This window comes from Nomascus leucogenys, chromosome 11, assembly GCF_006542625.1.
Source record: "Nomascus leucogenys isolate Asia chromosome 11, Asia_NLE_v1, whole genome shotgun sequence".
In the NCBI taxonomy this organism is placed as follows: Eukaryota; Metazoa; Chordata; class Mammalia; order Primates; family Hylobatidae; genus Nomascus; species Nomascus leucogenys.
In genome coordinates, this window is record NC_044391.1 from 2,344,532 (window position 1) to 2,356,918 (window position 12,387).

Sequence of the window (12,387 nt, forward strand, 5' to 3'; positions counted from 1 at the left end):
TTTGGGGATTTTTGTATATATAATGAGGTATCTTGGGAGTAGACCCAAATCTAAACACAAAATTCATTTGTTTTATATACACCTTATGCAACATAGCTGGAAGGTAATTTTATCCAATATTTTTAATAATCTTGTGCATGGAACAAAGTTTTGATTGCATTGTAACTGCCACCTGTCAAATGAGGTCAGGTGTAAAATTTTCCACTTCTGAAGAATGTTGGAACTCAGTTTAAGATTTTGGAGCATTTGGGGTTTTGGATTGTTGGAACAGGAATGTTCAACCTGTACTATTTGGGGTCTGGTTGGAAATTGGCTTTACATTTGTAAAAGCCAGTGTAGACTGTATTTCTGCCTTTCCTCCCCTCTAGTCAAATACTCCACTAAAAAAATGAATATTTCAGTTTGAAGGGGAGGCATCATATAGAAAAGCCAAACTATAAAACCATTCTTATTCCATAGTACCTCTGAACCTGAGTTTACTATTCTTTGAAAACTCTGTTTCAGCTGATCATAAGAGAAAGAAATCCAGTGACACGAGGGCAGGCAGGCTCCCCTCTGCTCTGATCCAGAAAAGCTTCCTGATGTCAGGGAGATGGAACTGCCACCATCAGAACCATGGCACTTTGGGTGAAGGTGTGTCAGCGACCAAGGGGGCAGGAAATGGGCAGTGACTAAGGGGGCAGAAAATAGGCAGGTACATGGCAAGGTTCTCCCAGTCCATCAGCCCAGTGATGGCCTCGATCTTGAAGCTGCGCTACTGTCTGAGAAGCACAATTACTGGTGACTCTTAACAAACTTCAGCATACTGGGGAAGGAGACTGTCAAGTAACTGAATTGGAAAGATGAAAAAGAACCATCTCTAAAAGTTGATGCTGTCAGAAGAATAACCTCCTTTGTGCAAGTCTTGCAACATATCTTCATTCAACCACAGGAGGGCAGAGAGTTTCAGAACCTCCCCCACCAGTGAGCTCCCTGCTCACAATTAATAAAAGGAAAGGGTTATCTAAACAGCCAGATAGAAATATACTGCATGTGCTTTTTTAAAGATGACAGAAACTTTTAGAATTTCATAAACCTCTACTCATTATTCTGTCTGGATCCAAGGGGCATAGAATCAACTTTAGGCATCTTTTGTATGCTTGGAATCTAATTTCATGAATTTATTCTAACTTTTAGGCATCTTTTGTATGCTTGGAATCTAATTTCATGGATTTATTCTAACACATAAATCAGGTAAGAGAGAAGTAGATGGATAGATTTTTTTTTTTTTTAAAAGAAATTAGCCTCCCTGGGTACTCACAGTAGATTGAGTATTGAGAGATTTACAAAGATATAATTCTTTGGAAGATTACAGAAGATGGAAACAAAATCAAATCTTTCACTTTCAGGTACTGGAGTTCATTAATTCTTTCACCAAAAGCACATCACTGAAGGAAAATCAGAAGTGGTTTTTTAGTTATTATTAAAGTAGTTCAAGAACCAGGGAACCCCTTGAGATGAAAACAAAACAAAACAGTATTCACCTTTCCTTCACAAGATTACCTTGTACTGGCAAGACTTAGAGGACTTCTGGCTTGAAAAATATTGCTAAGAAAACTTAAAAAAAAAATCAACAACAACAACTATATTTTGGACAAAACAATTTTTTTTTTATCTGTCTTGTAAAATCCTTACTTCCTTTTGAGTCTCTGATGGCTGCAACATTTCATTTGAGATGTTTGGCAGTCATGGCTTCAGGGGTTATGGTTACTGATTATCTAAACCCCTTAGGTCAGAATAAACAAACACAGTTCATGTAAACCTGGCTGCTATTGGAGTCCTCTGACCAAGAGATAATAGTGAAGAGTGGAGAGCCTGAATGCCCATGGTGGAAAAGTTGGAAAAATTAAAGGTAAGAAATAAAACATAACACAGGAGAGTCAGAGGGCTGGGATGACTTCTGAGCTGCTCTCTATACCCAAGGCCCTTTCAATTTCAAGCTGTAAAAGATTTTTCATGCACTGTGGTGCCTGATGTTTCTTGCAATTTGACAAAAATAAATACTTTACACAAGAAAAGGAAGCAAGGCTTCTACGTTACACTTTGAGGATGCTCAGGAGCCAAGGCTGCTGCTTGGCTTTCATTTCACAGGGCCTGCAGCCTTGTCTCTGGAAGGTGCTGATTAGGACTGGGAGTGGACTCCTCTGGTCAAGACTCTCTGACCCCTAAGTAAATGAACTTGTTCCCATCCCAGTCTCCAAAGATCCCAACACTACATTTGTTTTTCTATATCCTGATTGTCACACCTGAAACACTCTCCTTAGTATACATGAGGCTTACTGCCATGAAACCAAATGACTAGACAGCATCTTTTAAGAGAGAAGCTTGCTCATTCAGGAAAAATTAAGGATTTGGTACAAACTGCAGGCCAGAGGGAAGCTGACATACTGTTTTGGTGCATATTCTTGAAAATGCGTCATTAAATCTACAGTCCCTTGTCAGCATGCTGACTTTTACGCTGCCTCAAGGAGTCTTCCACCACCTCTGTGTCAGCTGGGCAGGGTTGCTCAGAGATGCCTTCTTCAGCCTCTTCAGGCTCTACTTCCTCACGGGTCGCAATGTCCTCTCCTGGGGGCCCCTGGTCATTGGCCTCACTTCTCTCCTCATCCACACCAGCAGCCAGGTTGTCCTCCTCCTCTTCTTCCTCTGCTTCATCCTCATCGCCAAGATCTTCTTTTTCTTCTTCCTCATCTACAAGGCTGTCTTTGTTTTCTTCTTCATTTGAATCATCTTTTTCTTCCTCTGCATCCTGCAACTGTTCAGCCCTATGAGCCTCCTCTGACCTCTGATTCTGCTCTGTGGAGGGAAGAGGAATATCCTCTGAATAAACAATGGTAATTCAGTAATCAATTGAGTGAAATAAAAATAGAGGGTAAGTGACAGTTTTTTCTATCTTGAAGCTATGGTCACACAGGACAGATTCTCTGGTTGGCATCCTAGCCCCATTTAGGGCTTCTCCATCTGTCTCTGGAGATTTCATGGACCATAATGACTTCAGCAGGGCATGTGGGCAGCAAGGGCAAAGTTTCCTTTACGCTCTGTATTTTGTGTCCTGTAGAAAGCTCAGTGACCCTATTGGTCATGGTGATTGGTTCAGAAATGTGACAAGCTAAGCCACTCAAAGTACTCCCCAGGGGTTCTGGGCCAGAGTCAGGAGAAAAAGCCTGTTTTTCTTCAGGGATTTTTAAACAGAGAAAATGCGCAAGGACTATCAACAGCTCTTATGAAAAAGCCACAGAGAAAGAGAAACCTAACATCACTCGGGCTGCTCTTGAAGCTAGAATGTCCCTGGGCTTTTCAGTTATGTGAGCTAATAAATTTTCATTTGTTTTCCTAAAATGCTTGATATTGGGTTTCTATTTTAAGAATTCTAAGAATCATATTTTCAAATTATCAATGGAAGTCTCAAAGCCTCAAAAACTTTAAGAACTAAAAAGAAACATGAGCTTATTTAAACTCCCACATAAAATTCAACAATTAGAAAGTCTCATGAACATCTTTATGCAGTCTCAAAAATAGTCTGGAATAAAGACATGCAAATCCAGGGGCACCTGGCCCCAGAAGAAGTGTGGAGCAGTGCAAGGATTTGGGAAGACTGCTTTCAAAGGACTTAGGAGAGTTACTAGTACACAGCAGACTCAATATATATTGAGTTTCCCTTCTTCCCTTCTAGTTCTAGTTAGAATAAAGGAAAATATGACACTGATTAATGAAGAGCACATACTTAAAAAGAAAAAGCAATTGCCAAAATGAAATATTTCCTAATTTAAGAAAGGGAGAAAAATAATTTTGTTCAAATCTACCTAGAAAACATATTTTAAGAAATTTGGTAGTGATGATTTGGTCACCTAGTAAATCACAGAGAAAACCCACTATCTGTATGAGCACAAAAAGGCACATCACAGAATTCCAAAAACACTCTAGATCACAGGAGCTTATCATACTTACCAGAACGTTCAGATAAATGCCTTGGAAGTGGCACATAGAAACATTCTGATATTACCACCAAGACCTGGAAGGAAAAAAGTGATTTTACAGTGAATAGATAGGACATTTATTACCAAAGGGCCTCAAAATTAGGCCTTGCTTCTATAATCAGATATTCTTAGACTAATAATTAGCAGCTAGTCAAAAGTCTTCACAAGAGACAAGGATATAATTAAGAATTTCCTACTTTTCAAATGTGACATAATACAGGAAAATATTAATTTAGAAAGTGGTCACAAAGCCAAAAGTCTACAGAGAACCCACTATAAATAGATGAACCAAGCAGGTATAAGAAGATAGACACTATGAACCAAGTCTTTTAAAATACACTATTCTGGACAACCAAACCACTCTGTATATAGGCTGCCCCTCACCAATGCCCCTGATTGAATACAAGAACATTTCACAAATGTTACAGCCAGCTGTGGGTGGGGAAGGATTGAGGATGACTTTGAAGGAGGAGGCATTTAATGCCCTGGGCAGTCAGGAGAGAACAGCAGCACCGCCTGGCTGCTCTAAGCTAAACTAAGTTGGGTCTCCATAGGGCCTCTTGGATCCAGAGAAAGCCCTGAATGTCAAACTGAGGAGACCCAGGAGGTGGGGCAATGAGTTGCAGGAAGGCTTGGTGGGTTGGGGAACAATAAGCTCTAAGCCATTAAATCAATTTGAACAACAAAGAAAAAAAAAAAAATCAAAATAAAAAATAATAAAAACATTCCATCTGAAATGATTCAGGTTTGAAAACCCTTACCTTTTAATGTGATGATAGTTACATGTTTACTGGCTATTCCAGGACAAAATGTTTTTTTCTGACTTTTCTTTTTTATTTATAATTGACACACAGTAACTATATATACTGATGGGGTACAATGTGATGTTTCAATGCATGTATATACAGTATAATGATCAAATCAGGGTAATTACCATATCCATCACCTTAATTTATCCTACTCTTCTATTCTGGAAAATTGTATACTCAACAATTTTATCTCAGGTTTAGTCTAACTTACTCATTTAATTTTGACTCAGTTGGTGAGGTTACAAAAAAAAACCCACAAAATTTAGATCCTAGCTTCCCAACAGACATGTCATCCTTCAAGGAGTCTGGGCCATTCAGAGCCAGCCTCAGGCAGCTTTGTCCCTCAGTATACCTTTACCCTGGCATGCTACACAAATATTCTCTATGTGGCTAAGATATGAAAACAATTGAGAAACACTTTTCTATCATCCTACAAGTTAATAAAAATGTCATTCTGGAATAGATGATTTAACATGGAATAAGAATGCAGCTGTTTCAAATTGTATAACTCTCACAAAACAGAAGTTGAAAGTACATAAGAAATTAAAGGTTACTAAAGGCAAAAATTCTAGCAGTTGTGTGTTTAATATACTGAACAGTTATAGAAAAGGCATTCTGTGTGTGTGTGTGTGTGTGTGTGTGTGTGTATATATATATATATATTTTTTTTTTTTTTTTTTTTTTTGAGACAGGGTCTAGCTCTGTCACCCAGGCTGGAGTACAGTGGCAAGATTATGGCTCACAGCAGCCTCGAACTCCTGGGCTCAAGTGATCCTCCCCTCTCAGCCTCCCGAGTAGCTGGGACTACAGGTGTGTGCCACCATGCCAGGCTAATTTTTGTATTTTTTGTAGAGACAGGGTTTTACCATGTTGCCGAGGCTAGTCTCAAACTCCTGGGCTCAAATGATCCACCTGCCTCGGCCTCCCAGAGTGCCAGGATTACAGGCCTGAGCCACTGTGCCCAGCCTATAACAGGCACTTTGAACACAGATATGTGTTTTGTTATTTTTTGGAAACTCATTAACAATAAATGTATGAATCTTTTTAAATTTATGATTCATATGCTTTCAAATTATTATTTTGTTAATAAAGTTAATAATATTTTGTTAAATAAAGTTACTTTCTTATTAAGGAAGGGTAGTCTATCTCACTTAATCACTTGAACAGGCTAGAATCACTCTCTCCTTTCTTCAGGCCAAGCCTCCAATAACCTGTCTGCACTGATTATCTGAATCTAGGTTTCCAAAGGAATCTAAGGCATAGGCAGGCAGGCCTGACTCAATTTCATGGACTTAAAGTCAACATCAAAAATAATATTCTAAAATTCTAAGCATTTTCACTAGTCTTCCAACAGGTTCACACACAACCTACATTCCCTAGAACTCCATCACTGACTCGCCTAGGACCTCATACTGTTCCCCCTACAAGAACCTCACACTATGGTAGCCCCAAAATATATCGCTATAAAATCTAGCACCAGACAACAGATGGGAGAAGCACAGACAATCACATTCTATTTATATCCGGTGTTGAATCCCTTTAGATGAGAGCAATGGGGACATGTTAATTAGCAAAAAGATTAATGCAACAGAACAGAACATACCCAGGACCTAATGAAGGACATATACAGATATCTAAGTAAGCCCCATTCCTATCCCTGAAGTTAACATCAGGAGCCAAGTTTCAAAGATAAGCCATGATATGTATTAAGCATGTTCATGGAAAAGTCAAATCCAGCCTCCTTGGCCTCTTGAGGTTATGACTTACTATAAGTCAATTGTTAACATTCTTAAGAAGAACTTGCTAAAGAGCCAAAATTCATTATAAAATATAAGGAGAGACTTTAAGATAATCTTATCTTAAAGTCTGTTCTTTGACATAAATTTTTGGTAATCATCAATTATTCCCATTACAGTGTTTAGGAACTATGTGATTAGTATACAATATAAAGGTTTTTAAAAACTTTTTGGTTTAATTAGGGTTTAAAATGCAATCAAACTCATCAAGACTAGGTTAAGAGAAATAAAAAAATAACAAAAAGTACAACGTGCTGAACATTTATAGTCGCCTATATAGTTAGATAAATAAATTTATTATTCAACTCTTGCCTGAAATACCAGGGGAGAAAATACACAGATATATACTGCATACTGATTTTCATGCCCAAAGAATAATTGTGTTGTTTTAACTACATTATCTGTCTCAGGAAAACCAGAGTGTATGCATAAGCAGCTAGTCAGGATTAGTTTAACTAGAGGATAAGAACAACAACAACAAAAATCTTGCATCTACCCAAGGAATGAATTCAAAACACTGGCCTTATCACTACAGTGTTTTAATTAAGTAGGTAATGTGTGAAATCACAGCTGACTCAGTTGTCTTAGAAACTATCAATTCAAGTACGGTCTCTTTTTTTTTTTTTTTTCTTTATCACTGTCTATAGTCTAGGCAGCACACATCTTCAAAATACTTAAGGGATAAGATTAGGGGATAAGAATTTAATAAATTGTCTATTATATTTCACATTACCATTGAAAGCAGTCTAAAATAAGCAAATGCTATTTAACTACTTAGATTACACAAAATACTATTTTTTTATGTGCTTTTTCTTTCTTGGCTGCCATTTAGTTGTACACGAAATCCATTTTGCCTTAAAGATAGAAAAAGATTTGGTATTATCTCTTACCAGACCCATAAAAAGGCCAAAAACCAAGGTGGCTATGACGAAAAAGACGTAAGAACACCAAGCAGGAATTCCAAGGGTCACTGTGAAATAGTTGTGAAGGTGCTGGAATCAGAAGAAAAAAAATAAAATATTAATTTTTAAGAGAACCAAAAATATTTCAATCTCCCTCTCTAGCTGCTGTTTCTATATACATAGGTTCCCACAAAGGTTTATATATCTAAATGATTCTTAAAGAACAAGTCAATTTTATAATATTGGGAAACTGAGAATAGTAATTAAGGTCATTACTAAAAAAAAAAGTTACACTTGCTTAGAGTTCATAATCTGGATAGAATTCTGGTAGAATCGTTTTGATAGTCCTTTCTTCCATCATGATGGATGCTTCTGGCCCTCCTCCCCTAATAAGTATATATATCTCAATGGTTACTTATAATAGGGCATTCATTAAAAAAAGTAAACTTTTTGGGCCTCTGACTTTTTAGTAAAACTAAATTATGACTTACAGAATGTCAACCATTTAAAATGTCTCCATACCTCTTTTTTCTAATTAGACTCTCATTGCTCTACACCTATTTATCCTTTCAAAGTTTAGTAAATTACCGGAAAACATAAAATGTAACAGTAGACAAAAGAAACAGTTTTTCTGGTTAATTATGAGCAAATGAGATTCCAGCAGTCTTTGAATAGAGTGTATATCCCATCCCTTCATGCTTACTGTTCCCTAAGACTCTATTTGATGACAAACACTCTAAAAATGAGTGAAGGGACATAATCACAGCTAGAAAGTATTTACATGCTAAATCATAAAGAAATTAACAGATATGAACTTGCTATTTCAAAGTTAAAACCTACTTAGATGTAGAGTTGCAGGAGCCATGCTTCCTCACAACGACTTAGTCATTTGTTTAAGACCCTGACAGCTTCAAAAATGGCCATTAAAATTTAAGCAACTACTGGACACAGGATGACATGGCTCCAAATGTCATCAGCAAGTGAGGTAAAGACAATGACTTCCCTAGAACCAGTAAGGTTGATGAAAATAAGTCCAAGTTTCTATTTTAATTTCCTATTTCTCAAAATCTAAATCACTCCCATTGGTTCTTAGTTTATGTCAATGCAATTAAATAACATTTTATTCTGGCTTAATTTGGACTGATAAAAAAGCTTATAAACTGATTTAGCAAAATCTGAAATATCTCTCTACAATTTCTTATTCAGCAGAAGAGATACAGCTAAAGATGCAGCCAGTATTTTAAACACTGACACACGGAATCAAAGTGTTCAATCAGTATTTGTTAAATAAGGAAAAGATGCATCAAATGCCTGAGCTACTTATTCATAGGAAAGGCAAACACACTCTCAAATTGTAAAGCTGGCATCTGTCCTCTGTTGATGGCACTGGTCATCAGTGTGTGTTTAGCCAGGACAACTGTTTATTAAGAGTAACTTGGCCGGATGCGGTGACTCATGCCTGTAATCCCAGCACTTTGGGAGGCCGAGGCGGGCGGATCACGAGGTCAGGAGTTCGAGACCAGCCTGACTAACATGGTGAAACCCTGTCTCTACTAAAAATACAAAAATTAGCTGGGCGTAGTGGCAAGCGCCTGTAATCCTAGCTACTCAGGGGACTGAGGCAGGAGAATTGCTTGAACCCGGGAGACGGAGGGAGTGGGCTGAGATTGCACCACTGCACTCCAGCCTGGGCGACAGAGCAAGACTCCATCTCAAGGAAAAAAAAAAAAAAAGTAACGTAGCATTTTACAACTCAGCAAGCAAAAGGCGTATTTCAGATATCAAAACATCATTTCATTCAAACTCTTTTCAAAGGAAGTTTTAAAATTTACTGTATAGTTTCCTACTTTAGAAAATACTGTGTATTAAACTTATGCTTTTCTCGGAGGACTCAGTATCATCAAGATTAAACCCTGAAACGTGCCAAAGAATTAGAAGATGGTCAAAGTCAATCTGCCTCTGTGCCAACCCATGAATGTATTCTAGAACTTGCTTTATAAGTATCTGCTGATTTATCTTACTTGTATGGTTAGGAAAAATAATGTGCAGTTTTAAGTCCTTCTATACAGTATCTCATGCCCTTTCCACAAAATAAATGATTAATGCAACTCTCAAGAAACTTTCTAAATTATTTTTTAATTTCATTAAATCATTTGCTTTTGAAGCATTGCATTCTGACTCAAACAGTACTTTCAAAACATTCTCTTATTTTAATAAGCTGCACTTCAATTTTCTTGTATCAATTTCCTCTTTAAAGGGATTTGAGTTTCTTGGAGAAACTCTGCCATCTTCTGGTCTTTTAGGTCATTATTAGTAACTATTCATTAATCAGGTTGTACTTTCACAACTACAGATATAAATATTTATCTGTTTACTTTGTCTGAGTCTACAATGGCTTTAAAGCCCCTTATGAGTGTTAGGATTAGTGGTATCATGTCCTTGAAGTTTTGCTTTATATATGTTTCCAAAGAAATAGCTTATTAAATAAAATCCAATTCAGTTTTAGATCATTGTGTTTCTGTTTCTTTAATTACCAGGAAAAATGACAGTTTTCACTTGTGGAAAACTGATCCTTGTTCAAAATTATATGTGCTTACCCCAAGGAAATATCCCATGCTGTTCACTGAAAATGCACAAAAATGTAACCTGATGGGCATGATACCTTATACTATTGTACTAGATGAATTAAGAAAGTATCTTACTCGGGCTGGGTGCGGTGGCCCACGCCTGTAATCCCAGGACTTTCGGAGGCCGAGGCAGGTGAATCACGAGGTCAGGAGTTCGAGACCAGCCTGGCCAATATGGTGAAACCCCACTCTAACAAAAATACAAAAATTAGTGGGGCGTGGTGGCGGGTGCCTGTAGTCCCAGCTATTTGGGAGGCTGGGGCAGGAGAATTGCTTGAACCCGGGAGGCGGAGGTTGCAGTGAGCTGAGATTGCCCCACTGCACTCCAGCCTGGGCAACACAGCGAGACTCTGTCTCAAAAAAAAAAAAAAAAAAAAAAGTATCTTAGTCTGTTCACTGAAAATGCACTAAAATGTCATCTGATGGGTGTGATACCTTATACTATCATAATACATCATTAAGTTAGAGCTAACTTTTGGCTACCTACATATTTGAGTGAGAAGATGAAATTAAAACATCATTACAACAGAATAAATGAGAAGAGCATTCTAATCAGTGGTCAGATAGACTTAAGGAAGACAGCCAAGCCAAGGCCTCCATGCATCTGAGGTAGAGCCTTCCCTCCCTAGAAAGGCAAGCACTCCCTCTGGAAGTCTAAACTACTGCAGGTTGGATTAAATACTGCTTAGTCACACCCACTCGTCCAGCCCAGTGTTGCACAGTCTCATTCAAACCTAGACTGGCCCTGAAGGACAGAGAGCCTTTGGATTTAGAGTTCACCTGTGTCATAGTATATACTCTCTGAGGAGTTCTGGAACAAGCCATTTATCTCTTTCAGACACAGATCAGAATCCCCAAAATATCTTCCCTGCAAGGAAACAGCTAGAAAAGACTCTCCAGTGATGGCCAAGGGTTCACCTCTTTCATGCTTTAGCTCTCAGCACTTGTAACAAAACATAACCTTGCAGCCTCTTGTAGGATCTATGAAAGGTACCTTACAGATGTGCACCACTGTCTCACTATAACATTCTACAAAACATTGAAAACATTTTTATATGAAAAAAACATTGAGAAGAGACATGCTATGTAAATCACAGAAGAATGTTTTCAAGTTTTAAAATACACTTTGTTCTTCTCTAGTCTAAATCCTGGCTTTTAATTCTCATCATCAGATATTTTAAATAAAGCCTTAAGTCTTCTGTGACGTCATTCTAATAAAAAGGGAAGGTAGCATCTATCACACGGATTGTCCTCCCAAGGATGCAGCACATCTTATTTTAGCTAAAATCTGCCATATGCCTACATCCTCTCAAAACAACAGTAACATTTAGGAAAGGGAAGTTACATCCTATATTATCAGTGAGCAGCAGAGATTCACCAAATTCAATAAAAAATGCTTTAAATACATTTAAATGCTAAACTTAGTTTGCAAAAGCATATACAGGTTGAGTATCCCTTATTCCAAATGCTTGGGACCAGACATGCTTCAGATTTCTGATTTTTTTGGATTTTTGCATTACACTCACCAGGTGAGCATCACAAACCCAAAAATCGGAAATTCAAAATGCTCCAGTGAGCACTTCCTTTAAGTGTCATGTTGGTGCTCAAACAGTTTCAGATTATGGAACATTTTGGATTTTGGATTTTTGGATTTGGGGATGCTCAACCTATATGTTGAGGGACTGCCACGGAACCCTATTTTAAGCCTGCTATCAGCATTGGCTAAAAAAAATAACAAAAGTTAAAGTATTCCATGTTGGCTATAAAGAGAAGGGAAAAGTAAAATAATGAAGACAATAATGATTAATACATATAACTAACAAAAAGCAATTATCAAACATATTAACTAGGTACCAGATTCTGCACTAGGCACTCAAAGGGTTCTAGGAACAAGTCTATGGCAGGAAAACAAAATAGGATTCAGGGGCCTACACACAAGGTGTGAAACAATGATGTGTTTCTGGAAGAGAAGGATAGTGCCACTCTAGCACTGTCGCCAACTGTGAAAAGAGGGAAGACAGAATACTGGACAGTCTCTCTTCACACATGTGCCACACACAAAACCCAAGGACTTCTAATCCTAACTATGCTACCAGACTTGGCAGTGATGCTTCCTGAAGTTCAATCTTCTGCACATTGCTTTTATGATATTCACCTCACCTTGTACCCTCCATTAGAGTATTAACATTTTTCATTTAGTCACTTTAAGTTGCATACAATTTTAAAGAAATTGGATA

At 37.7% G+C, this 12,387-nt stretch overlaps 1 protein-coding gene across 1 annotated transcript in view; it reads right to left on the reverse strand.

Moving 5' to 3' along the window:
- Positions 1-1,186: 1,186 nt before the first annotated feature.
- TMX4 (thioredoxin related transmembrane protein 4) overlaps positions 1,187-12,387 on the reverse strand; it is a 39,131-nt gene continuing 27,930 nt past the window's right edge. Inside the window, exons 6-8 of the mRNA XM_003252546.4 lie at positions 7,512-7,613; positions 3,988-4,051; positions 1,187-2,835 (exon numbers count right to left, since the gene is read on the reverse strand). Of these exons, the coding sequence (XP_003252594.1) occupies positions 2,465-2,835; positions 3,988-4,051; positions 7,512-7,613 (537 nt within the window). The 3' untranslated portion in view covers positions 1,187-2,464. The remainder of the gene's footprint in view (positions 2,836-3,987; positions 4,052-7,511; positions 7,614-12,387) is intronic.